Source organism: Macrobrachium rosenbergii, chromosome 21, assembly GCF_040412425.1.
Source record: "Macrobrachium rosenbergii isolate ZJJX-2024 chromosome 21, ASM4041242v1, whole genome shotgun sequence".
Lineage (NCBI taxonomy): Eukaryota > Metazoa > Arthropoda > Malacostraca > Decapoda > Palaemonidae > Macrobrachium > Macrobrachium rosenbergii.
Window position 1 is genome coordinate 41,584,273 of NC_089761.1, and position 27,500 is coordinate 41,611,772.

Sequence of the window (27,500 nt, forward strand, 5' to 3'; positions counted from 1 at the left end):
TACGTTTGACCAAATGGGCTCTTTTATCTTTATTTAACCAATCTTTTTTTCTTCTTCTTCCTTTCGGGATTAAATTCTAGACTGAATTCCGTGCCTGAGTGGATTCTTTTCATGAGTTTTACGGGCTCATTATTTTGCCTGTGGCGTCTGCTGAGGCTGGGCTCTGCCTTATTACTCAGTCAGATTAAATGCCATCATTATGTGATTATTCAGTTTTAAATTCACTTCTGTGTCCGGCGCTTAATGAGTAGGGATAAAATGGCGCCTTGGGAAATGTCTTCCATTTTTTGAAGGGCTTACAAATATACAAAACGGGGAAAAACAAAAGAAAACGACAAAATGCAATAACAACACGTTTGCATTGATAACACTGTACGGCTTGTTTTTTCCAGATATTTCGTAATTGAAGACATCCATCGCTACATCAGAAATGATTTCAGTACTTCTGCCGGGGACTCTGGTAGCGATTTTAACATATGCAAATTTACCTTTAATTGGTTTCTTCGACAAAACTAACCTGGGACAGATCTATGTGATTCAATATAGTAGTATTAGGTTAAGCCTTGGTTAAAATATAACCGTGAAAAACAGCAATGAATTACCTCCTTTATTCCAAGAGTTCCTAAAGCCTAAAAAAGGTAAGACCTTTAATTCTAGGGAGCTACTGGCCTTTTATGTAAATGCATCTAGACTCATGTTTATATGCAATGTACCTTTTGAAACAGCCTCTCAACTGAAAAGAATACTATGCCTTGTGTCTCAAAAGTCCAAAATTGCTATTTCACTACAAACAGTCTGTTATGTCTAGAGGCAAGTGTTATCTGATACCAATACAAGTATAATATATATACACACATGCACACATTGACACACACACACACACACACACACACACACACACACACACATATATATATATATATATATATATATATATTATATATATATATATATATATATATATATATATATGTATGTGTGTGTGTGTGTGTCCTATGAACTGAAAATTCCGACCGAGGCTAAGTATAGGGGCTAGAGCCTGACTCAGGGAGAGGAAGAACTGGTGTTAAGTACGGTAGATTACCCACCCTTTACGAGATCTAGCAGTAGGTCTTGCAAACTCACCCTTCGCGTAAATGCTTTACGTAATAAGGAAAAAATACTGCTATACGGAGTTACCCTTTGAAGATCTGTTTTGTTTTTTGTAATTTCTGTAGCTTCACAGATTACAAGGCTAAAATGTCATGTTTCTTTACCTTCATATGAGAGAGAGAGAGAGAGAGAGAGAGAGAGAGAGAGAGAGAGAGAGAGAGAGAGAGAGAGAGAGAGAGAGAGGATCTAATAGCATTTATGTTATACAACTTTTCTATTTGTAAGAGAGAGAGAGAGAGAGAGAGAGAGAGAGAGAGAGAGAGAGAGAGAGAGAGAGAGAGAGAGAGAGAGAGAGAGAGTAAAATAAGTCACATTACAAAACTTTTCCATCTGTAATAGGTAAGAAGCTCTAAAACTTGAGAGAGAGAGAGAGAGAGAGAGAGAGAGAGAGAGAGAGAGAGAGAGAGAGAGAGAGAGAGAGAGAGAGAGAGGAAGGAGATCAGATTCAAATAATTTATGTTATATAACCTTTCTATCTGTATAAGTAGAGAGAGAGAGAGAGAGAGAGAGAGAGAGAGAGAGAGAGAGAGAGAGAGAGAGAGAGAGAGAGAGAGAGAGAGATTCAAATAATAGTCATATTATAAATCTTTTCCATCTGCAATAGGTAAGAAGCTCTAAAACTTGAGAGAGAGAGAGAGAGAGAGAGAGAGAGAGAGAGAGAGAGAGAGAGAGAGAGAGAGAGAGCCCAACACCAGCATACAACCAGGCACCAGTTACACATATAAAAAATAAATAAATCTGGACATGAATTTTAGCAACCAGATGTCTGTCGTCAGAACATCCATCGAAGCGCGCCGACCACCCCACTTCCTGGAATAACAATACTTGACAAAAAAATCGAAAAGGATGGGACGGCCCTCCCATCTGATGGGAAAACAGGCGAGCGGTCCAAAAATAGCATGAGGCTGATGGAAGAGGAGGAGGAGGAGGAGGAGGAGGAGGAGGAGGAGGAGGAGGAGGAGGAGGAGGAGGAGGACTGCCCTCGGTGAGGAATGAAGCACAAGGACCCCGTGACAATTGGAGGCAAATCCCACTTTCTCTCTCTCTCTCTCTCTCTCTCTCTGTGTCTCTCTACTTTTTCTCTCTTTCCCTGTGTCCCTCTACTCTTTCTCTCTTTTCTTTTAGTCTCGGATTTGGTTGCTTTGATACATTAAATCTTTAGGATGCTATTCTCTCCATCTATCTGCTTGTTCTCTTATTCTGTTTCACCTTATGCACTATTCTATTAGGTTCTATCACCCTATCTCTTATTCATTCTCTCTGTTTTGTCACTTTGATACATTCTTTTGTCTCTCTCTCTCAATTCTGCTACTTCAATACATTCATTCTGCACCAATTACCTTTCCTTCTCTTTATTTTCCAAGTCTTGTGATATAAAAAATCACATTGCAGATGCAACCTGACTCTCTCTCTCTCTCTCTCTCTTTCTCTCTTAATTCTGCTACTTCAATACATTAATTCTATAATTATTGTCTTTCCCTCTTTCTATTTTCCAAGTCTCGTCCTATAAAAATAGTCACTTCCCAGATGCAATCTGACTTTCTCTCTCTCCCTCTTTCTTAATTCTGCTACTTCAATACATTAATTCTATAATTATCATCATTCCCTCTTTCTATTTTCCAAGTCTTGTCATATAAAAACAGGCACTTCGCAGATGCAAACTGACTCTCTCTCTCTCTCTCTCTATCTCTCTCCTTGACACCGTAATGGATCGTCTCTCTCTCTCTCTCTCTCTCTCTCTCTCTCTCTCTCTCTCTCTCTACCCTTTTACAGCGACAACAAGCGGCAATATTGGGAGACGTGACAAGTTTCTACAGCCGTTGTTGATTCAACTCACGGGAGCGGATATGTAAACCAGGGGGGCAAACACTCGCAGACAGGAAATTAAGGCGGGACGCCCCCGGGAGCCCGGGACCAAGAGACAGTGTCTCACGGCCTGGCCTCATTGGCCTGAGACTCCCGAAATGGAGAAAGGCATGGAGGAGGTGAGAGGTCCCCTCGTCAGGGACAAGGGCCAGACCGCTCCATCTAGACACTTCAACAGAATTCGGATTGAATTTTGCAATGACGCCGCAATAGCGGCGCTGATCACAGGTATATCACGTATGCCGTGGCTGCCAGTATGTATGTATATATGTATGTATGCATGAATGTATATATATATAATATATGTTTTTTTCATATTTATACATATATAGGCTATATATACACACATATATAGCCTATATATGTGTATATATATATATATCCATACAAACATTAAGCTCGAATATTGTTTAATGTCCAATTCCCTCTGTTTCGGGAATATCACCAATGGGATATTATAATTAATAAAAGATTCAATGGTACCTGGGAGATTCGAACGCCCGACAATACGTATCGACGACTTCTGGTATCCGTCGCTGACCATTTTGGTTAGCAACGTGGACTAAAAGTCGTTGATACGATAAATGATTAGCGTTCGAGTCTCCCACGTACTCAATCACTATCGATCGACTTCTACAATTCCCCTTCGGTGATATTTTGGAAGCGACGTGGACTGAACTCGTTGATACAATATTTGTTGCTTAATGTTTGTGAACAATCAAATCAGTAACAATGGTGTGAGATATATATATGTGTATATATATATACAATGTTATATATAATTATATACTACATACATATATATATATATATATATATATATATATATATATATATATATATATATATATATATATATATATACACACACACGAATGTGGTAGTGACCACTGTCTACCTTTTCTGGCGCCAACCCTCGTCATAAAACAAGACTCAAATGCCGGAAAAAAGATAAAAAATATATACCTGACCCTTCACCGGTTGAAAGCGCCGTGCTGATGACCTCTGCTGTTGTGATGCCACTTTATTGCATCAATAAATCAATAACGTCGGGTCGAAAGCAAAAGTGTCGCCCTATTCCGCGCCTTGATTGGTTTACGTCGGCCAAAATTGTGTACAGCGTCTATATACACTGTATATCTATGTGAGGTTGCGCGAGCGCGCTTGGGCACAAGCTATTGAGCAACACAAATGGAGAGGTTATTTTTATTTTTTTGTTTTTTTTTTACTTCTTATGACAGATTCAATTTCCTGGTCGAAAAAAAGTTGTAAAACTAACAACAGTGAAATTAATTAAGAAGTTGAAAACTGCAGCATTAAAATTAATCAGTAAAGGCTCCCCGTTTCCCCCCCCCCTCCCTCAAAATCTCTGAAATAGTAACAAAGGCATCCATAGTTTTACAAGAACTGAAGCAAAGATCCTAATAGAGTTACCCGAGATGTGCTCAAATTTTGAATCCTATATCATGAACTTTTGATCCACATAATCCACCACAGGACTTCTTAATTCTTTTAAAAAAAGACGGGCTCTTGCTTGCTTCCTTAAAAAAGAACAGAAGTTTTTGGTTCTTTTAAAAAACAGATAGTTCTTGTTTCCTTAAAGAAATACGACAGGGGTTCTTGCTTCCTTAAAAAAGGACAGAGGGTCTTTCTTCTTTTAAAAACAGACATTTCTTACTTCCTTAAAGAAATGCGACAGGGGTTCTTGCTTCCTTAAAAACTTCTATTAAAAAACAGATAGTTCTTGCTTCCTAAAAGCAACGACCGGAGTTCTTGCTTCCTTAAAAAATGACAGAGGTTCTTGCTTTTTTTAAAAAGACAGTTCTAGCTTCCTCGAAGAAATACGACAAGAGTTCTTGCTTTCTTAAAACTACTAGACAGGTTCTCACTACCTTCAAAAAATGAGAAATCTTGTTTCCTTTAAAGAATACAGGGGTTCTTAACGTTTTTTAAAAAAAGGTTCCTCCTTCTTTTACGCGAGACAGGAGTTTTCGCTTTCGTTAAGAAAACTGAGAGTTCTCGCTTCCTTGAGAAATAGATCAAGTTCTTGCTTCCTTTATAACAAGATAGAGGTTTCTGCTTCTTGAAGGAGAGGTAGAGGTTCTTTTCAAAATATAAGTTCTTGCCTAATAATACAAGAGAACGTGATTCTTGATTACTTTAAAAGGGCATGGGTTCTTGTTTCCTTTAAACAGACAGGGGTTCTTGCATCTTTTAAAAAAGACAGGGGTGGTTGCTTTAGAAGCCTAAGGTGATTGTTATCTTTATACAAGACAGGGGTTCTCCCTTCTTTAAGGAATGATTCTACCATCTTCAAAATGACCAAAGTTATCGGTTCCTTACGGCAAAAAAGAGGTTATTACTTCTTTGGAAAAGACAAAGGTTCTTCCTAAAAAAAAATGAAATAAAAAAATAAGAAAACCGTTAGTGTAAAAAAAAGGTTCATGTTAAAAAAAACTGTTCATGTTACCCCCCCGCAAAAAAACACAGGTGCTCATGCTTCCTCAAATAAAAAAAGCACAAGTTCTTTCTTCCTATAAAAAATACAGGGTTCTTACTTCCTTTAAAAGAAAAAGACAGGTATTACGTCTTCCACAGAAAAAGACAGGACTCTTTGCTTGCTTCCCTCAAAAAAAGAGAAAAAAAAACAGGAAAAAAAAAGCCCATTGACCCAATCGCTAAGAAGGGCATGACGCAAAACAACTTGATTTCTTTCCCTCTTGACCCGAAAACAAAAATTCATCAAACGGAAAAAGTTCAATCACGCTGCAGTTCTTCCAAACATTATAATGGAAACTTTCTCTTCCATTGTTTGTTTGTTTGTTTCCACTCACTTAACTTTGCAAGTTTTTTTTATATGTTTGGAGTTCAATCGCTTAGTTTCTCTTTGAATGTTTTACGTATGTTTGTGTGTCTCCTCTCTCTTGTATAAGTCTGGATGTGTCTGTCTATACGTATCGAGTTTTCTTTCATTTTAACACTGCCACTTTCTTGCCTTTCTGGGCCTTATTCCAACTCGTTGCCTCTCCCAACCGACTCCTACAGTCTGTTGCAATTTTCAGTAAAGCTCACCGGTGCTCGCCGTTAGGCATTCACTGATCACCCATCCAAGAATTGACCAGACCTAACGCATTCACTGGTCACCCATCCAAGAACTGACCAGACCTAATGTCACTGAATTACTCAATCGTACTGACGTTTGCACTTGTCCTTATTTTGTGTGAGTGTATTAAACAGCTTTTGGTCTCAAATTCATGTTGCTTTCGCATGTCCTTAAATATGCAATTTCTGTTATTTATTATTTAATGTGAATCCGATAAAGCTGTTGTTTACGTGCCAGTCATTCATAAGGACAGCATAAATAAACTACGAGAGTTTGTCGCAAATGTGCACGAAATCCTTCAGGGGTAGGATGACTAGCAACTTGCGGGATACTTTCATATTCTCCCTTAAACTTGAGCTTAAGAACGCTCAAAAAGATTAAAGCTTTATTTTGACCCTATCAGTACCTTTTGCTATTTACCAATTTGTTTATTCACTGTAGTTTTAATGTTCGTGTTTATATATGAAGGCCATAAGCCGTCCTTGCGTTCCTTTTGTTTTTTAACAAAGTGTTTATTTTATAGAAAACTCCTCTAAAAATGTTGATGACAATTTTAAAAACACATCGTGAAAAACCTTAACGTTTTTTTTTGGCAATCGGTGTATCTTAAGGTGGCATCTTTTAGAACAGCCACCGTATTTTGCACAGCGTTGCCAATACTAAAGTCCAATCAGGTGGATTTTTCGAGTGTTTTTCATATATTATCCTTCGTCTTATATTATTCAATTCATGCCATTAAAAGAATATCGTAGCTCTCGTAGAAAACGGAATGATCGAGTATTTAATTAGTTAAGAAGATGAAGAAGAAGGAGAAGAAGAAGAAGAAAGGAAATCGCGCTAGGGCCTTCTTCTTAGAATATACTGTCCAGGTTCAAAAGCTTCTAGAAAATATTGTCCAGATTCAAAAGCTTCTAGAAAATATTGTCCAGGTTCAAAAGCTTCCAAATCTACAGAGTTCCTTCAAACCGTCATATTTTATCTGTTTACATTAAAAAGGGATTTATGGGCGAGAGACCCACTAACGCATTCCAAAAATCAGCTCCCGGAAACTTGCAACACCTTAGGTGCCTCGTGGGAGAGGAGACTGGTCACAATAAGGCCCGAGAAGGGATACAGTGAGTGAGCAACAAAAGCAAGCAACGGATGTAAATAATACGGAAAATTTTTCAAAAACAAAAAAATATGGGTTTCGATTACTCATGCTTAAGATCGATCTCGACACGATCAACAGGGAAGACCAATTTGAATGCCGTCAATCTCTTCAGGATTAGAAAGAGTTTTGAAAAGGCTGAAATACGCGGCCGACAACGAAGAAAAAAATGTTAAAACCCTTCACGGTAAAACTGGGATTGATTGATTTCATAATAATTCCTCGTTTACTTTAAATATATTTGATATGTTTATTCCCACTTTTCCTATTAGAAAGGACGACTCTAGAGGGCGGTATAATTCCGGCTTTCTGCAAATGGTTTGGGATGAAGTTGGCAACCGCTGCCCTCCACGCTAGCGGCGATCCAGCGCAGTCGACTTACTAGAAGGAAGTGATCCATGACCAGTATAACCTCTGGTACCCTTCTTAAGTTAACACACACGCCTCTCTCTCTCTCTCAGAGAGAGAGAGAGAGATAGTTTCGACTGGAATTCAGAAGGAAAATGAAGGAGTCGCCAATTTCAATATCTTATCTCAGAGAGAGAGAGAGAGAGAGAGAACTTGACTCTCTCATATTTCAGGAAGAGGTGAAACAATAACTGTCATTTCGACGCGAGTATTGAAGCTCCCTTTCGTATCTAGGGATATGATTTCATACGGAGGGAAATTAATTTGCAAGTGACAAGACGGAGGGTTATTTATCAAAATAACATGCCTTCACCTGTATCGGCTTAATGTACAACGGCAGAGAGAGAGAGAGAGAGAGAGAGAGAGAGAGAGAGAGAGAGAGAGAGAGAGAGAGAGAAAGGACGTCCTCTCAAACTTCCTCCTTAACTCCCACACGAGCGCTAATAACCTGATCAAACTCCAGTTAATTTTAGTCGACTCAGACTCATTTCAATCAGTTTACAGAAAGATTAGATCCTGGATGACAGCGAGAGAGAGAGAGAGAGAGAGAGAGAGAGAGAGAGAGAGAGAGAGAGAGAGAGAGAGAGAGAGAGAAGGTCCGTCCAACAACGCCTAAGCAAACCAACCTGGACGAGTGAACAGCCGTATATATTAAATAAATTTGTTTAAAGAAAGATTAGAGCCTAGATGAGAGAGAGAGAGAGAGAGAGAGAGAGAGAGAGAGAGAGAGAGAGAGAATAAGGTCCGTCCAACAACGACTAAGCAGAGCCAACGTGGACGAGTGAACAGTCGTATATATTAATTAAATTTGTTTAAAGAAAGATTAGAGACTGGATAACACACACACACACACAGAGAGAGAGAGAGAGAGAGAGAGAGAGAGAGAGAGAGAGAGAGAGAGAGAGAATAATGTCCGTTCAACAACGACTTTGCCTGACCAACGTGGAAGAGTTAACAGGTGTATATTCTGAATTTGTTGGAAAAACTTTTAATATATCTACTATCAAGAAACAAACTTAGCTAGTTAGGATTATAATGCTGAGAGTAAAACGAGCTTGCATTTATTACTGAGTTCAAAGGAACCGTAAGTCTGCTGTTCTTAGATTCACACGCAGTAGGATCTGCGGCAAAGGATACACTCTATTCTCTCTTACTACGTCGAGGTGATAACCGCATGACGCAGAAATGAATTTTTTTGCTGTTAATGGCAATGAAAATAATATGAAAATATCTAAGTAACAGTTCGGCAACAATATATATTTCTTTTACGTAAGATCGGAAACTAATCAGAAACTAATGGGAAAATAATTTATGAATATATATATATATATATATATATATATATATATATATATATATATATATATATATATATATATATATATATACGAAAACGTGATTCAGTTATTCTGAGTACTTTTTCATATTTCACAGACTTGGAAGTTTGTCGTTTTCCTTGTTAGGTAAGTTAATTTTAACTTCTTTAAAAACCGGGACTGCGATCACCATATGTGGCAATTCTGTCATTACAATGAAATGAACATGTAAATTTAATGCTCTGGGAAAAAAGAAAGTATCTTTAAAAGATTTTAAACAATCTTTTGCACCTGTCATCCATTCTTAGATAGCAGGTCTTTATTATTTCTGTACTGAAATACTAAATATTCAGGGAAAATCCTACGGTGACAAACTTGAGCACTGAAAAAAAGCAATGGAATGATATGTGACTACCTCGGATAGGTTAATAAAAATTAAGTAAAAAAAAAAAAAAAAAAAGACTTCACATCCGGTTTCCTCTTAAAACCATATCACTTCTTGGTCCACATTTCCAACCATACAAAGAATTCCACTGAAATTCATCAAGTCTTTGAGATATTTTGTGGACAAACAAATAAACATGGATGAAAGCACTATTTTCATCCAACTTCGTTGACGGGGGTAATATTAAAGCAAAGAAGGCAACTCACACATGGACGAAATTAGACTTGAGCTTTGATATTATTGCAAAAAATCTGAAATGAAGTCAGGCTGCCAGATGAATTTTCAGACAATGGCTTCAGGGAATGGTTATGGATGCATTAGATATTTCCACCGACATCAAAAGATGTAAAAGTTTCACACGCATACTAAAAAAAATGTTTAAATTCATATTAAAAAATTGTCTCAACTTCATATAACTAAAATCATTTGCTTTATCTATACACTCGGAAAATTTGTTTATGGATTCAAAGCCTGGTGAATACAATATCAAAACAAATAATGGAGAACATAGCCAGAAGGCATGAACGCAATAATGAAAGTCTAAGAAATATGCAGAGAAAAATTCTTATAATCCACTTTGCCTCTCTCTTTCTCTCTCTATCTCTCCATTCTGCTTTCCATGGGGGTCCAATAAGGTGGTCCCTGCATCCAGGCACCAAACACTGACACAGCAAGGAAAAAAAATATAGAGAAAAATGGAACAATATTGCCTCCATTCAAAGAACGTTCTATTCAGTCATATGCATATGGCTGCGTTTATTTCGGCAGTGGGTCACAATAAGGCCCGAAATTACCAACAAAGTGAGTGCTTTTACGTCCTGTCCTTTTTTTCAAACCTGCTAAGCAGTGACGCTGTCAGAGGGGCGAGTCTCATTCGACGCCGAGTTTTTGTGATTTGCCGTTACTTTATCTGCCCTCTTTTCGAGCAAGTCCTCTCCAATACGACGACAGGATATCTAACAGCCAGTATTAATCCTGTCTAACAGCCACCGTTTAAGAACACCTTAGTTTAACCAGATCACTGAGCTGATTAACAGCTCTCCTAGGGCTGGCCCGAAGGATTAGACTTATTTTTACGTGGCTAAGAACCAATTGGTTACCTAGGACGGGACCTACAGCTTATTGTGGAATCCGAACCACATTATACCGAGAAATGACCTTCTATCACCAGAAATAAATTCCTCTAATTCTTCATTGGCCGGCCGGAGACTCGAACGCGGGCCCAGCAGAGTGCTAGCCGAGAACTATACCGACCCGTCCAACGAGGAACTATCAGCTACCGTTACCTGATGCTGTTACCTCATCTCTGTACTCCCCCCCTCCCTATCTCTTTCATACTGACACATGCTGCTGCTTATACCAATCTCCTAAGCTGCCCTGTCTGCCCTACAATGGAAGACTACAGTATCTGCAAAAATACAAAACTGAGAAAAATGGTAGATACTGCAGTTTTCCCTTGCCTTGTTACTGATTTTGCAGATACTGCAAATGGGACCCCCTAAATAAAGCACTGAAGAATCATTCTGAAACTGCAGTAACTTGTGTATTAGTGTTTCACGAGCCCAGTAGGTGGCATATCTCAATTTCGGAAATTTTGCAGATACTGCAATTTTCCATTTTAGGACAACTGTGAGGTTCCACGAACCGAATTGAAGGATAAGGTTCCTAGCATCATTGTCAAGCAAGAGAGATAACAGAGTATCTTAACATCTGATTTACTTCCTTCAGAGACTGCGCAAACTCAGACCGATCTTACGGGCGAGGCAAGATCAACATCTAACGAATCGCGTCCCCCGGAAAAGTATAACGTCATGGATCTGTCTTATGTGACGTCACAGTTCGGCTCGAGTGACGTCACGGTTCTGGCTTATGTAACGTCACTGCTTACCCTGGTCTAGCTTCACGAGGGACACCGAATTACTAACAGAAATAATGGACCTCGTGGAAGGAAACATGTCCGTCAATAATCATCAAACACGTCGTAAAAGAGACAGACATTTTTGATTGGTTGATCCGACTGGCGCCATCACATCAAAGGTTCCCAGCTCCAGAATAAACGACCCCTGAGATTACTTCTACGAAGAGACAAAAATTGCCCTGCTAACTTTGTAAGTTACAACTCTTAATATTATTATCGTTTTTCAAAGTGCGCAAACATTCATAAGGAATTAGGCAAAAATGGCCATTAACTTGCGAATCTAGTTTTGAGATGAACAGGATGCTCCTATATACTCGTAAATGTGCAACATACATCGGAAAACTATTATATAAAGATAAGGAAATTTAATGAAAAGACGGACGGAAAAAACACAATAATATATATATATATATATATATATATATATATATATATATATATATATATATATATATACACACCATTAACCATCCCCAGCGTTTTCAAACACAACTACTCTTCGTCCTTCCCATTCATGCACACACACACTACCTTTTATCTCTGCCTCACTTTCATTCCAAAACATCTGAGTTTTCTGCTTTAAAATCAGCTATCACTCAGCCATCTCTCCTATAAAACATCTAGACACTTTCAAACCTCGAGGACTTAATTTTTTTAAGGATGAGCTTCATACCCTGGGTCTTGGATTACCTTTCCACAATGCTGAGCATCGAGAATGCAATATTTGGCGTTCTCAACTTCTCACAGAAGTGAACGCATGGTTGCTACTGGCCTCAGAAGAAAAGGCTCATCAGCCAGTTAGATATTTCTTCTGGCCAAGAGGTCCAAAACTCTTCACTATGAGCTCCTCTGTCTTGGTGAACATTCTAATCATGACTGATCGCCTCATATACGAAATTAAGGTTGTGAAGCCAAACACGGGGCATTTTCAGTGATTCATTGCTTAAAACAGTGGAAAAAAGGTGGGGGGCGGGTGGGAGGACGAGCTGGCCAACAAGAAAGAGATCCAGAAAATAAAAAAATGACGTACACTGATTCGAAGGTGGAGCTTGGAAAAAACCCACAGTTGCACTAATAAGTAAGTTACAGATGTTACGACAAGACTGAAGGAGGATGCGGAAATTGGGCTGAAAGAACACTGCAAACACTCTATACTCTATAGTAATGTCTCCAGTGCACTGACGCACTACTCCCCCATGGGGCATTCTCTCTGTCACACAAACCACTGACACATCTTATAGCAGCAATATACTGATTGTACCACTTACTGCTACTGCAGACGGATAGACAGAATATAGAAATTTAGGCCAAAGGCCAAGCGCTGGGACCTATGGGGTTATTCAGCGCAGAAAGGGAAATTGAGAGTAAGAAGGTTTGAAAGGTATAACAGAAGGAAAACCTGGCAGTTGCACTATGAATCAATTGTTAAGAGAAGGGGGAAAGTAAGATGGAAGAAAGAGAATATGAATGGAGGGACAGTAAAAGGAATGAAAGGGGTCACAGTTAGGGGCCGAAGGGACGCTGCAAAGAACCTTAATTAATGCCTACAGTGCACCGCGTGAGGCACACTGAAGGCACTACCCCTGTGGAAACTGCTACGGCGGTATTGGTCTTAGTACATATAACCTACAACTATATTAGGCACTGCCCTGCCTTGATAAGGTGTGTGTATATATATATATATAAATATATATATATATATATATATATATATATATATATATATATATATATATATATATATATATATATATATATATATATATATATATATATATATATATATATAAAGGCACTTCGTTCTGCATGGCTCTTGGTACTCAATAATAAAAAGGAGATAAAAACCGAGCATTCCATCATCAAAGAGGACAAGAGGCTCAAAATATGACTTGGCTGAATATCATTCCAAATACGCATATCACTCCACTCAGCTTGTCTGCAACTCTTTGAAGAGATCACAAAAGGACGGAAGATAAAACAGAAACGGAAAATTCTTTCCGTGTCGAGGACCCGCACCAGATAGAGCTCAATCATATTCCGTCAACTGACTAAACTTTTGTTTGAACTGAAGAGACGGTTGGGGGAAACTTGTGACTCTGAGGCCGCCCGGTGCGTGGCGTTATTGGAACCGGTCGCGGTGACGTACTGCTCTGCCATTGGCTCGGAGCTCAAGAAGGCCTAATTATTTTACCATAAATGCATATTGATCTAAACATTAATTTGGATGTCTGAGTAGATTCTGAACAGCAATAAAGAAGTTTGATGGCGCGCAAGTGCCTGGTATCTGGTCACACTCCCGAACTTCTGAACTGTCGTATAATTTCCTACGTAGCCAAAGTTTGATCATTAAGATAAGTTATGCCGGTTCGCCTTATGCTGCGACGTAGCATAGCATAATACATCTGAGACAACACAACTAAGTAAAATTAAATCGGTGTTGTGCCAACGCTACAATTCACGTAGGCACCTAAAAGGGTTCGAGATTGGACGGTCACACTTACACCTATTGCCGTTTCGCTCAGAGGGGCACTGCGTTGAAGTATCTGTTAATTTCAACGATAAGGAGCTGATTTATTTAACAAAACATATAACATTCATGAATAAGACGAATTTTTAAATCATAATACACTTTCCTTAGTGTCAATTATTTGTTTCAGTTACTCAAGTGTTCCTCGCACGACAAACGTAGCTTTTGTGACGTCATTTTACAAAAATAAAATAATCAACCCTAAAATAATCAATGACGGATGAGACACATGGAGGCCGAAGCATAACAATTTCCTCTATGTTTTCCTCGCCCTGTCACTAATAAAAACTTAGGTGTCACACTGTTTTTTTTTGGAGATGACGGTAAAAATCCTCAGCCGATATCACAGAAACCACAGAAACTAAATGTGATTGGCGGACGCTCAATCTGTTCATAACCAACTAGATATTATAATTCAAATGTATCGACCAATTAGAAGCAAGACAGGAACTTGAATAATATCGGATGTGGATTTTTACAGTAAGCTTTAAAAAGTCAATATAGTGTTTAATCCTACACTATCATAAACCTGATTATTCAGGCGTTCAGCATTAGAAGGGCCTCTCGCCCTAACTTTTGAAACTGGCGTTTTTCGCCTGATCAGCTTTCAAATAATCCCCCTTTATTTCTCAAAAAAAGGGGGTGGGGTTGAACTATAATTTTTTTATGCATACTACTCTATTTCTGATCGCAAATACGTCATCCCATACAAAGTTCAACTTTGTATCTCGAAAAATAAAGAAATTTGAGCAGGTTGAATTTCCAAAATTTTGATGGTTTATAACTCAAACATTTTCTTGTGGCGAGAAGCCCCTCCAATGTTGAACGCCTCCCAAAAAATGTTATGACAATATTCTCAGAATTTTATTAGCACTCTAAGGCAAACCCATAGAGTTTACCTATACACAAGTGAACTGACGAGCATTAAACAGGTTAACAGTGCACCCAAAATAATATTGTTTATGGTACGATTACGTGAATAATAATTGTTTACCCGTACAAAGGTTTGCTGTCAATCAAAATGACCCTGTTTACCATATGAGAGCAATACTGTTTACTCACACATGAATAAAACCGATACGAAAAAGCTGTGAGCGATTTTACCGTGTGTCATCCAAGAGTCGTTATCTTGCTGGGGAATGGCGATCGGTCGGCGTTCACTGGATGGCAAAAGATCTCTCATCTAATTGATAAAATTAACTGAACGATGAATATGGCTCCAACTCATTAGCCTAACATCAAAGTCGTCTATTATCAAAGAGAAGTTGGATAATTATGATTTTTTTTTTCCTTGCCACGTTTTTTGTTCTTTCTAAATATCACTGTCTCCCCTTTGGAGGGACTGCCGGCGAATGTTCCAATCAGCCTTTTGATCGGTGTTAGAGTGGAGAGTAATTAACGTAATTTTTTGGGGGGGTTGTTTTTAGAGACGATGAGGAAGTGGCGCGCGCGTACACACACACACACACACACACACACACACACACATACACATATATATATATATATATATATATATATATATATATATATATATATATACATACATACATACATACATACATATATATATATATATATATATATATATATATATATATATATATATATATATATATATATATATATATATACACACACACACACACTTATAATCATATATACAGTATAGTAGGTCTGCGGGCAAGATGCCGCAAGAACCGAATGACAACAGGCTTATCCTTACTTTCGCCTCCCAACAATATCGCAGACAATCGTAAAATTCCAAAATACGATACACTATTATTGTCCAACAGCTTTTCCTCGTGGCTAGCCTGACGCACCGTTTGTGATCTTTCTGAATAGGTGTAGGAAGGAATTAATGTTATGGAAGTGTTTTGCACAGATGACTCATCCAAGATTTAGCAGTTTAAGTATGAATGTAGCAGTGATCTATGCCTTTGTTTTCGGGGCCATCCCTGGATAGGAGAAGTAGTATTATGTTGAAAAAAAAAATCCTTGCTTTGAGACCGGTTTGGTACGAGGACTGGATATAACTCCACATGTTAGGTACATGATCATCATATAACCACTGAAAAGAATAGGTATAGAGTTACTGATGTACTCAACAATCGAATTACGCACACACACGCACACACACACGAACAAAACTAAAACGTCACACAGAGTACGTTTCAGAAATAACCGACGCAAACAAATTTAGGATGTTGGTTCTTAATTTTTCCATTAAAAAGTCCAACATTAGGCTATTATCCTGAAAGGATTCTGACTCGACTGACAGTGGCGGCTTATTGGAAAGACATTGGGAAGACACAGTAGGGAACAAATGCAAAAGAAAGCCCTCAACATTGCCTACAGTAAGCCATATAGAACACGCTGTGCGTTGTACCCCCTGTGCAATGGATTACGTATAGAAGCGCATATCAGAGAATTTTAATTTTCGGGACATAGACTAAAACCCGCACAACATACGAAAACCAGTGCCTCCTAATCTAGTTAGAATCCACTCATGAGTTTATGAATATATTTTGACAACAAACAAACAAAAACACCAAAAATTGCAATACCTTCCAGCACCGTAACGGATAAATACAGCAGTGCATATCATTAACGAAGAGTTAACCGTATAAACGGTCCATATCCCAGACATTATTCTAATTTACTATCTCCCTGTGTCTAACCCGCTCTTAAAATAACAGGTCTACGCACTCTCGACAAACACACACCCGAGACAAATAAGCACCCGTGGGAACTATAGCACTTGAATACAAACAAGTAAATATACGAAGGGGGATGTTGGCTGAGGGTTAGAGAGACAGAGAGGGGGGTAGGGGAAGGGGGGAGGGGTTGAAGTAGAGGGGGAAGGGTTAGCATTTACATTACCTGATGCACGAGCTTTATCTTGAGAGTCCCCGGAGGCGCTCCACCAATGGCAACCTGAGGTAACAGTCAGAAAAGGAGAGAAAAAAACATTAAGTGACAACTCTACGGATGGCTGCGTCTTCTTTAGTAATAAGATTTCTTTGATTGTTCCTATGGGTCTGCAGGCTTTTACTCGTATGAGTAACAGGTTAGGGTTGAGAAGCGACTTTAGTTACGATAAAGAACTGAGGACATATTATGATATTGTATCTCTAGATCTCGCTAATTCATTCTGTTTCAGGGATTACTTCTCAGAGTTGTAATGTTAAAGACAGATATAATTTCTCAGTAAATAATCAGTTCTACCATTTCTCTTACTCAATGCTTTTAAATAAATGCGAAAATAATGAAAATCGGTGGAAAGGAAAACTGACGTATTAGTCCTTTTATGCAGCAATGACTCATTTTACTCAAATATATGAATAAGTACGCAAGAAATCATACCAAATATTGGAAGTTTAAAATGATGGCAGTACGAAAACAGGATGAATCGATGAATGACGTAGTATTAAAATGATTATATATATGAGCATTTGCTATTATTAATATTAATATTAATGGAAAGGCATCCAATTTAGGTATCAGTTACAGTAATAAATGGAAAATTACTACGGAAGAAGAAGGTGACTACCTGAAATAATCAGCACGTACAAAGCCCCACAACATCGAAAAATTCAAAGAGAGAGAGAGAGAGAGAGAGAGAGAGAGACTCTCCCCCCTTACCTTCTTGACGTGCAACTGGAAGGCTGACCCCAGGGCAGCCTTCCTCAACTCCGGCGGGATGGGTTCGATGACTTTCGAGGGCGGATCCCCCCGGAACATGGAGCCGTTGCGACTGAAGTTCTCGCCGAAGGTCTTGGCCCACATCCGGCGGGTAGCGCCGTCGGAGCAGGTCAGCTTCGAACCGGGACTGCGGTCGTTGACGGAGTCGTCGTGGTTGAGAGTCTTGCCCAGGATCCGCTGAGTGTCCTTCATGTACTTCTTCGGATGCACCTAGGGTAAGAGCAAGGACGGTAAGGGGCGCAGGCGCATTACAACACATTCAAAATGTATACACTTTAGAGCTTTATGTACCTTGAATAAGAAATATGTATATAAATATACACAATTATTATTACTCTTCAACATGTATGCATACTCATATGAATGCCCATCTGTAAAGAATAAAAAAAAAGAGCGAAGACTGTAACCAATAAAAAGCATCAACTATAATTAATAGCATGATACTAACTTTCATTGTCCTCATCGGTATTTAATGAAAAAATAAAAATAGAGTGAAAAATTAATTCAATATATCGAAATTATCAATCTCAAGTTCCTCCAAAGAGTCAAACAACTGAAACCGGAGCGAAATGAAGCTTTCTTTCATGTTATCACAATTCCTCCTATATAATGTAATCTAGACGCTATAAAACCAGTCTCCGGGGCTGGGGCTTGCCACTTCATCCCGAAATTCTACGGGCAGAATGTTTCAGGAGACCACAGTTGGCCTGTTCCAGGGAAACTGGGCTACAGTGGGAGACGAAAAACTAAAGTGAGTGAGGGCCACTTTTTCCTACAATGAAGATAAAACGTAGGGTGGATCCCACTGCTAGCAACCACCCAAGCGTTTCTGCAACTTGCGACAGACCTTTGAACTCTGATGCAAGATGTAGTGGGTTATAATGATGCCCGGCAGAAAAAAAAGAGCAGAAGTAAGTATGGACTAAGTTTTCCAATTGTTCATAATTTTCTGTTTAGTATGTACACCATTTTTCTGTCTCTCTATGACCATTCAGCTGATATTCTCATTTTCGCTCTTGTTATATGGACATTTATAAAGTTCTATCTCTCCTTCGTCTCTAAATCTTTAATTCGTTTTATTGGGGTTTCTTCCTCACATATATCTTTCTCCCTTCTTCCGCTTCTCTCTCCCCATCGTAACCTCCTCACCTCTCCTCTCACATTCAACCTAGTTCTCAACTCCCACTTATAAGGAACGTCAGTCATTCCATTCCTGCTGTTATCTCTCTCTCTCTCTCTCTCTCCATCTTAACCTCCTCACTTCTCCTTTCACATTCAACCTAGTTTTTAACTTCCACTTACAAGGAACCCCAGTCATTCCATTCCTTCTCTCTCTCTCTCGGTGTTCCAGATGGGGTCCAGGTCTTCTACCTTTTCATGACTGAAGGAGGAGGAGGAGGAGGAGGAGGAGGAGGAGGAGGAGGAGGAGGAGGAGGAGGAGGAGGAGGAGGAGGAGGAGGAGAAGATAAAATAGAAGAGTAAGAAGTACGAGAGGAGTAGTTAAGGGGCTTCTTCCTATGCCCTTCCATCTTTCCCTCCTCTTCCTACACCATTACCCTCCCACACTCCCCTCTTCCTTTTTTTTTCCCCAACCCTTTTTCTCGGAGAGCCTCCTTCCGGTGGCTGGCGTTCCTCCCCCTCCTCCGAGTCCCCCTTGACCAGCGAGGGGATAAAACTCGTAAGGCGTGTTGTGTCCTCTCCGTTACACATGGAAAGGATTTATGTAGCAATTATTTACCCTATTCACACGGGCGAATTTTTCTTTTGAGGTCCTCCCTCCCCCGAAATTCTCAAAATGGAAATCTTTGTGATGTCCTCTCTCTCTCTCTCTCTCTCTCTCTAAAGTTCCCAAAGTTTTTTTTCTTTTACAGATATTCTTGTCAGTTTTTTTTTTTATTTTTGAGGATTTTGGGTATTTTTACTTTCCATTTCTCAGCTTTAAGATAATTCGTGTCTCCCGTTGATTACTCAAAAATGTTTTATCTCTCACCTTTGGAGAGTTTTAAGACTCTCCTTTTTTTGAAGCCTTGAGATATTTCAATCACACTTCTTTCAGTTCCAGGATAATTTCTGTCTCTGCTGCCTTCAGCTTGAAGATATTTTTCATTAACTTTTTTTTCTGTCATTCCGAATAAATTTTGAGTCTACAGTTGTTTAGCCTACGAAATTTTATTTATTTATTTTTAATATCTTCACAGGTTTGAGATATCTCTTGACTACCTTTGTTTCACCTGGAAGTTATTTTTATCACTACCCTTATACCACCTGGATTTTTTCTCTCCCTTATACCAGGTGGAGGAGATATTTTTGTCTCCCCCTTTTATCAGATGGAAGAATTTTTTTTTAATCTTTTTATCAACTCGAGTTTTTTTCTATCCGTTTTTATCAGATGGCCGATATTTTGCCCCTCCATTTTATCACCTGGAAAATAGTTTTCTTTCTTTTATATGCGGGGAGAATTTTTATCTCCTTTTATCGGCTGGAATATTTTTTGTCTCACCCTTTTATCAGATGGAAGAGCTTATTTTCTCTCTCTTTTTTTTATCAACTCGAGAATTTTTTTTCTCCGTTTTATCAGATGGATGATGGGTTTTGTCTCTCCTTTTTTATCACCCAGAAAAAATTTTTATCTCCCCCTTTTATCGGCTGGAAGATGTTTTTTTGTCTCACCCTTCTTATCCAATGGAAGCTGTTCTGTCTCCCCTTCATTTCATCTGGAAGAGGATTTTTGTCTCCCATTTTATCAGATGGAAGATGATTTTATCCTAATTTTTTTTTATTTCCAGTCACCTTAAGTCATGCGATGCTTTTGTTACCATTTTATAAACCCTAGATAAATTTCGTTCCCCATTCTAGATCAGCTCTAGGATACCTTTGATCCTCCTTTTTGACATCATCTGCGATTCTTTATCGACGAGATTTCTCCAGTTTTTTTTCTTTCAGCCTTTTCTTTTCATTTTCATTAACCGAATTGAAAGGACTTAAGATGGCTACTTTCCGAGTAGTTTGGCCATGTGGTGTTCTTGAGTTTTCGGTGTCGTCTATTTTCTTGAATTGGTCACATTCGGCGTCGTCTATTTTCCTGAATCGGTCACATTCGGCGTCGTCTATTTTCCTGAATCGGTCACATTCGGCGTCGCCTAAAATCCTGACTCGGTTACATTCGGCGTCGTCTATTTTCCCGACTCGGTCACATTCGGCGTTGTCTATTTTCCTGAATCGGTCACATTCGGCGTCGTCTATTTTCCTGACTCGGTTACATTCGGCGTCGTCTATTTTCCCGACTCGGTCACATTCGGCGTCGTCTATTTTCCTGAATCGGTCACATTCGGCGTCGTCTATTTTCCTGACTCGGTCACATTCGGCGTCGTCTATTTTCCTGACTCGGTTACATTCGGCGTCGTCTATTTTCCTGACTTTCGGCGTCGTCTATTTTCCTGACGGTTACATTCGGCGTCGTCGTGACTATTTTCCCTGATCGGTCACATTCGGCGTCGTGTATTTTCCTGAATCGGTTACATTTGGCGTCGTCTATTTTCCTGAATCGGTCACATTCGGCGTCGTCTATTTTCCTGCATCGGTCACATTCGGCGTCGTCTATTTTCCTGAATCGGTCACATTCGGCGTCGTCTATTTTCCTTCGTTCCTGAATCGGAATCGGTCACATTCGGCGTCGTCTATTTTCCTGAATCGGTCACATTCGGCGTCGTCTATTTTCCTGAATCGGTCACATTCGGCGTCGTCTGTTTTCCTGAATCGGTCACATTCGGCGTCGTCTATTTTCCTGAATCGGTCACATTAGGCGTCGTTTTCCTGACTAGGTCACATTCGGCGTCGTCTTTTTCCTGACTCGGTCACATTCGGCGTCGTCTATTTTCCTGACTCGGTTACATTCGGCGTCGTCTATTTTCCTGAATCGGTCACATTCGGCGTCGTCTATTTTCCTGAATCGGTCACATTCGGCGTCGTCTATTTTCCTGAGTCGGTCACATTCGGCGTCGTCTATTTTCCTGACTCGGTCACATTCGGCGTCGTCTATTTTCCTGACTCGGTCACATTCGGCGTCGTCTATTTTCCTGACTTCCTGACTCGGTTACATTCGGCGTCGTCTATTTTCCTGAATCGGTCACATTCGGCGTCGTCTATTTTCCTGAATCGGTAACATTCGGCGTCGTCTATTTTCCTGAATCGGTCACATTCGGCGTCGACCTCGGTTACATTCGGCGTTGTCTATTTTCCTGAATCGGTTACATTCGGCGTCGTCTATTTTCCTGAATCGGTCACATTCGGCGTCGTCTATTTTCCTGAATCGGTCACATTCGGCGTTGTCTATTTTCCTGAATCGGTCACATTTGGCGTCGTCTATTTTCCTGAATCGGTCACATTCGGCGTCGTCTATTTTCCTGAATCGGTCACATTCGGCGTCGTCTATTTTCCTGAATCGGTCACATTCGGCGTCGTCTATTTTCCTGACTCGGTCACATTCGGCGTCGTTTTCCTGACTCGGTCACATTCGGCGTCGTCTCCTTCCTGAATCGGTCACATTCGGCGTCGTCTATTTTCCTGAATCGGTCACATTCGGCGTCGTCTATTTTCCTGAATCGCGTCGTCATTTTCCTGACTCGGTTACATTCGGCGTCGGCGACTCGGTCACATTCGGCGTCGTTTTTTCCTGACTCGGTCACATTCGGCGTCGTCTATTTTCCTGACTCGGTCACATTCGGCGTCGTCTATTTTCCTGACTCGGTCACATTCGGCGTCGTCTATTTTCCTGACTCGGTCACATTCGGCGTCGTCTATTTTCCTGACTCGGTCACATTCGGCGTCGTCTATTTTCCTGAATCGGTCACATTCGGCGTCGTCTATTTTCCTGACTCGGTCACATTTGGCGTCGTCCATTCGGCCGAATGGGGCCAGAGCTTCAGCGTAATTTCTTTATTTGGTTCGGTTTCCCCCTCACTTTATTTTCTTTTTAGCTTTTGCTCTCTCTCTCTCTCTCTTTCTTTCTTTCCTTTTCTTTTTTTTCCTGCCCTCACTTTTAACCCCTTTAGTATATTTTCTATGCCGGCGATTGTTTTTATATCTATATTGTCTTTTACTATTATATTTTTTCTCTCGGCACCGTTTTTTTTTCTCTTTTCTTTAACCTATATTTCCTTTGGCCCCTGTTCCATATTTCTTTTTGGTTTCGAGTTTTTATCTGTTCTGTCTTTTATCCCTTGCAGTGCTTCCGTTTTTAGGGAGTGAGTTTTCTCAAACGTTATTCTCTTTTAAACCTCCAGGATAAATCTTTCTTGAGTTTTTTTTTTCTTTCGTACTTTTTATTTCAACATTGTTCTTTTTGCAGTGTTCGCCTCCAAGGTGACTTTTCAGCTCCTCTGTTTCTTCATCGGGTTTTGATCTATTATTTCTGTTTTAGCTTTTTAGATGTTTCCACTCAGTGAGATTTTTACATTACTTTTTCATTTATTTTCACTTTGAATTATATTTTTACAATCATTTCGCATTTTTTACACTTTTATTGATATTTTTGCCATTCCCAAATTTATTTTCACTTTTGGTGAGATATTTGTTATAATAATTTCCCATTTTTCTTAAGAACCCTATTTTTTTGTACTATATTTTAACACCCTCAAATCATTTCCTTAACGATTGTAAATTATTCTTACAATTACTTAATTATAAATCATCTAATCTGTCTTCATTCTCATATATTAATTCACCTATCCAGGTATACTACTCATATTCATTTTCATCAATACCTCGCCATGCTTAGGTTATTTATCACTATCTGCAAGTGTATTTTTGTCATCTATCTTGTCCAGATCAAAGACGACGGTTAAACGTCGATTTAACGTACCTGCCCTGAGGAAACCAACCGTTATAAATTACAACAAACCATAGTGCTCGGATGCAAACGGTAATGGGTAATAAAGAGGTCTGGAAGCCAACAGTGAAAGAGTATTTCATTACAACTTGGTAAGACTTCAAGGGTTGTTTACTTTATCAAATACCTGATCCTTAATATTACCGTTCTGTTTTCAAAAAATTTCTCTCATAAATCATTAACAAAACGCTTATTTTATTTTCTCATGTTAAATCAAGTCTCTCCGAACGCTGCTCTGATTTCACACAATCTTTCTAATTTTCCTAAAATATTTTACACATTTTACGATTTCACATTTCTCGATAACTTTTTTACGAACCGTAACGATTGTTTCATGTTCCACGTTCCAAGAGAAAAATAGTTCCCTCTTGGGAATAGTTCCATCAGAAATAGTTTCCCCAGTCAGACATAATGTCCACTGATTATGATATCAGTGATTAAGTCATAATACCGAAATTACTATTCCAACCCACTGATTATTTCCTCGGTAGTTCCACTGCACACTGAATCATTCCTTAATTTATAACCACTCTATATTCAGTGTTAGGTTAATTAAGTTACGGGTCGATGATCAGGAAACTCAGGTTGTACTTGGTGTAGAGGCTGAAAAACCACCTTTTTTTTTATTGAATACATTAGTGTTTGTTTTACCCAACTGCTGCCTTGAGCATTTTTTTAAACGATCGAGTGAATTTCTTTATTTGTTATTTAATAATTTATCATTACTTTAAAAGTTATGAATTTTATTCTGGAATTCTAGGAAAATTGCTCTAAACAAAATAATAATAATAATAATAATAATAATAATAATAATAATAATAATAATAATAATAAAATATAACCATGGCGAAGATGATGATAATAATAACAGTAATGAATTAATCTTAGAGAATGGGTGCTTATGCTGAATAATAATAATAATAATAATAATAATAATAATAATAATAATAATAATAATAATAATAATAATAACAGCGCCTTCAATGCTCCTTCCAACTGCCTTTGGTGTTACGGAGATAACAGCAAAATTAATGACGGACTATTGAAGATAAGACACTGGCTTATTCATGTTATCGTCCGTGCAACATACCAGATAACATTCCCGCTTAATAATGACGTAAAACAAATAACAAACACGGTTGATCAAAACGTCACAAAGACGACGCACCAGCTTCATTAGCGAGCGACAAGGGTAACAGCCTTACCTAATTTCTGAAGGTAAATACGTCTTATTGAGTCATTTTAATGCATATCAGAGAACTTATTGGAGCAGCGTGCAATTAATGCAGCGAGTCAATGCTTATCTGTCATGAGACGGAGATTATCCATTCACGTCTGTCTGGCTGTTCACGAGATACCAAAAAGATTTACTAGTTATTTTGATGACATTTTATGCAAGGAATTTTGTGGAAGGTGGGCTATGGGCCAAGATGGATTTAATGGGTTTTTTGGATGTATCCAGATACACACTAAAGAATTTGGTTTTCAAAAGGGGGAGGAGGGGTAACCGTTGGCGGTGGTATGCTCTCTCAATGCTTATCAATTCTCAAAATTAATTTCACCAGCGTTTCATAACTACGACTTACATTTTGGATTATATTTCTCTGATAATCCTAATCAGGTTTTTATGTATGCAATTTTCCTTAGGGCTCATCACTTGTCATTTTTTAATGCATTTCATCATTCTAATATAATTCTCTTCTCTTATTTTTCTTCTCATATATGTGAACTATACGGTATGCAAGAATGATTCAATAACTTAAAATGCCGTTTACAGTTCATTCCACTATAATAATATCAAAATCGAGCGAAGTACATTCGAATTAAAATCAAGAATTCCTCACACGAGAGAGAGAGAGAGAGAGAGAGAGAGAGAGAGAGAGAGAGAGAGAGAGAGAGAGAGAGAGAGAGAGAGAGAGAGTTAAGACACAGACAATTTGTTTACACAGCCATAAGGCGGTATACCTTGGCAAGAGAGAGAGTTCGTCTTCCTTCCATATGATTAAGTTCTCAGGTCATGTTTTACTTGGGCAGTTTTTGTTCCCTGGAAGTTAAGCTTCCAAAGTGGTGGAGTTTGGAGTAGTTTCTTCGCTTGAGTGGTCCAGGTTTACTCGACTTGATCTTCCGAATCTTCCACACAACTTCTGATTCTTAGATAGCCACCGATAAGCGTACTTTAATACGGACTCAATGTTCCACTAAAATTAACCACGGTCGGGTATACATAATTTCTCTCTCTCTCTTTTCACACACACACACACACACACACACACACACACACACACATATATATATATATATATATATATATATATATATATATATATATATATATATATATATATATATATAATGTATATATATCCGTAAGTTGAAAAAGACACTGATGGACTCTTTATAGAAAACAATAAACCACCATTAAATAGTGGCATTTAGACACTGAACTCGACTTTACATTTATATATCAAACTGTTTCCATTGAATATATAAGGTGGATCCATCAATGTAGGTCTCTGCTACCGCTATCATCTGACAGCAGAAACAATAACGAAGCCCTATTGTGTGCATAAGGCTAAATGCTATGTAACTTCAATGAAAAGGTGAGATGGAAAGATGGAAGAAGAGGTATTTAAAACTAAAAGGAAAAATATTTGGTGCAGAGGATTGTCTGATAATTTACTCCTCTCTCCTGCTTTCAGTCTACAAACTTTTAGAAAAAACATTTTCTAAATTACGTCTCTCTCTCTCTTTTCGCTCTCTCTAATATATTAAAGACTAGGAATCTTGCCTCGTTTTTGAAAACATCTGACAGGGTCATGATAATCTCATTCTCTCCATGTCTTTATCCAAACAAAGGAATTTCTTGTTTTTTGACATTTTTAGCAGGGACATCATAATTTCCATCCCTTCCTCTCTCGCTCTCTCTCTCTCTCTCTGGGACCCAAACAACTGCGTGTCAGTTATCTAACAATTGAACCGTCCAAACTTGGAGAGTCCATGTTAATTATCATGTTGATTGAATACCGGTCAAAGTTCTATGTGACCGGTCCCTGCCTCTCTCTCTCTCTCTCTCTCTGACACACACAAAACGACCAATTATCAAGAAAAATATCCAGGAACCATTTCGATCTAAAATTCTACGAAAAGGCAACTGAAGGCGACATGCACATGATAATAATAATAATAATAATAATAATAATAATAATAATAATAATAATAATAATAATAATAATAATAATATTGGAAATGAAAACAATATTCAAAACATGAGTAAAGACACTGAAAATTTCAAAAAAATTCTTTTTGTTCATCAAAGCAACAAACTACTAATGGAAACGAATAAGACTGTAAATGAAGATGACAAGAGATGACTATAGCAATAAATAAAAATGCTCGACATAAAAAGAGTATATTAAAAGCCCCCATAAGGGAAATGATTCAGGCGCTGACAACGAGAGGAAAAGTCATAACAACGGCCTCTTAAATGCACGTGTGATGACAGTGACACTATAAAAGGGAGTAATAGCAAGAAATGATAATGATGGTTATCATAACAGGAAACTAAAAATTCGAGTAATACCCGAAATTGTAACTACTAAGGTGAGGATGGATTTTGTGGTAATGATAAATATGTCTTATGAGACGTTGGGGATTAATGGTGATTTATCTGTCGTATCTTCAGTCTTCTTTCTGTCCTTTGCCTGTCTTAACCCTGAATGTCTTATTTCTGCATTAGCCATCATGAATGTCTAATCACAAATTTTTTATATAGGCCTTTATGAGAGTCTGAAAATTTTTTTTTAATCGTCATGTACATTTGATTTCAGCAAATACTCGTAACTTTTTTATATAGGCCTTTATGAGTGTCTGAAAATTTTTTAGAAATTGACTGATCACAGATCAGTCTAATCACAGATTTATTTTTATATAGGCCTTTATGAGAGTCTGAAAATTTTTTTTAATCGTCATGTACATTTACTTTCGGCAAACACTCGTAACTTTTTTTATATAGGCCTTTATGAG

The 27,500-nt window shown here is 38.5% G+C and overlaps 1 protein-coding gene across 3 annotated transcripts in view; it reads right to left on the minus strand.

Moving 5' to 3' along the window:
• The window catches only part of LOC136850007 (uncharacterized), a 142,804-nt gene that overhangs the window by 58,707 nt on the left and 56,597 nt on the right, over nucleotides 1-27,500 (minus strand). For all 3 annotated transcript variants that reach the window (XM_067123556.1, XM_067123555.1, XM_067123554.1), the window contains exons 5-6: nucleotides 17,531-17,800; nucleotides 16,769-16,822 (exon numbers count right to left, since the gene is read on the minus strand). In XM_067123556.1, coding sequence (XP_066979657.1) covers nucleotides 16,769-16,822; nucleotides 17,531-17,800 — 324 coding nt within the window. The remainder of the gene's footprint in view (nucleotides 1-16,768; nucleotides 16,823-17,530; nucleotides 17,801-27,500) is intronic.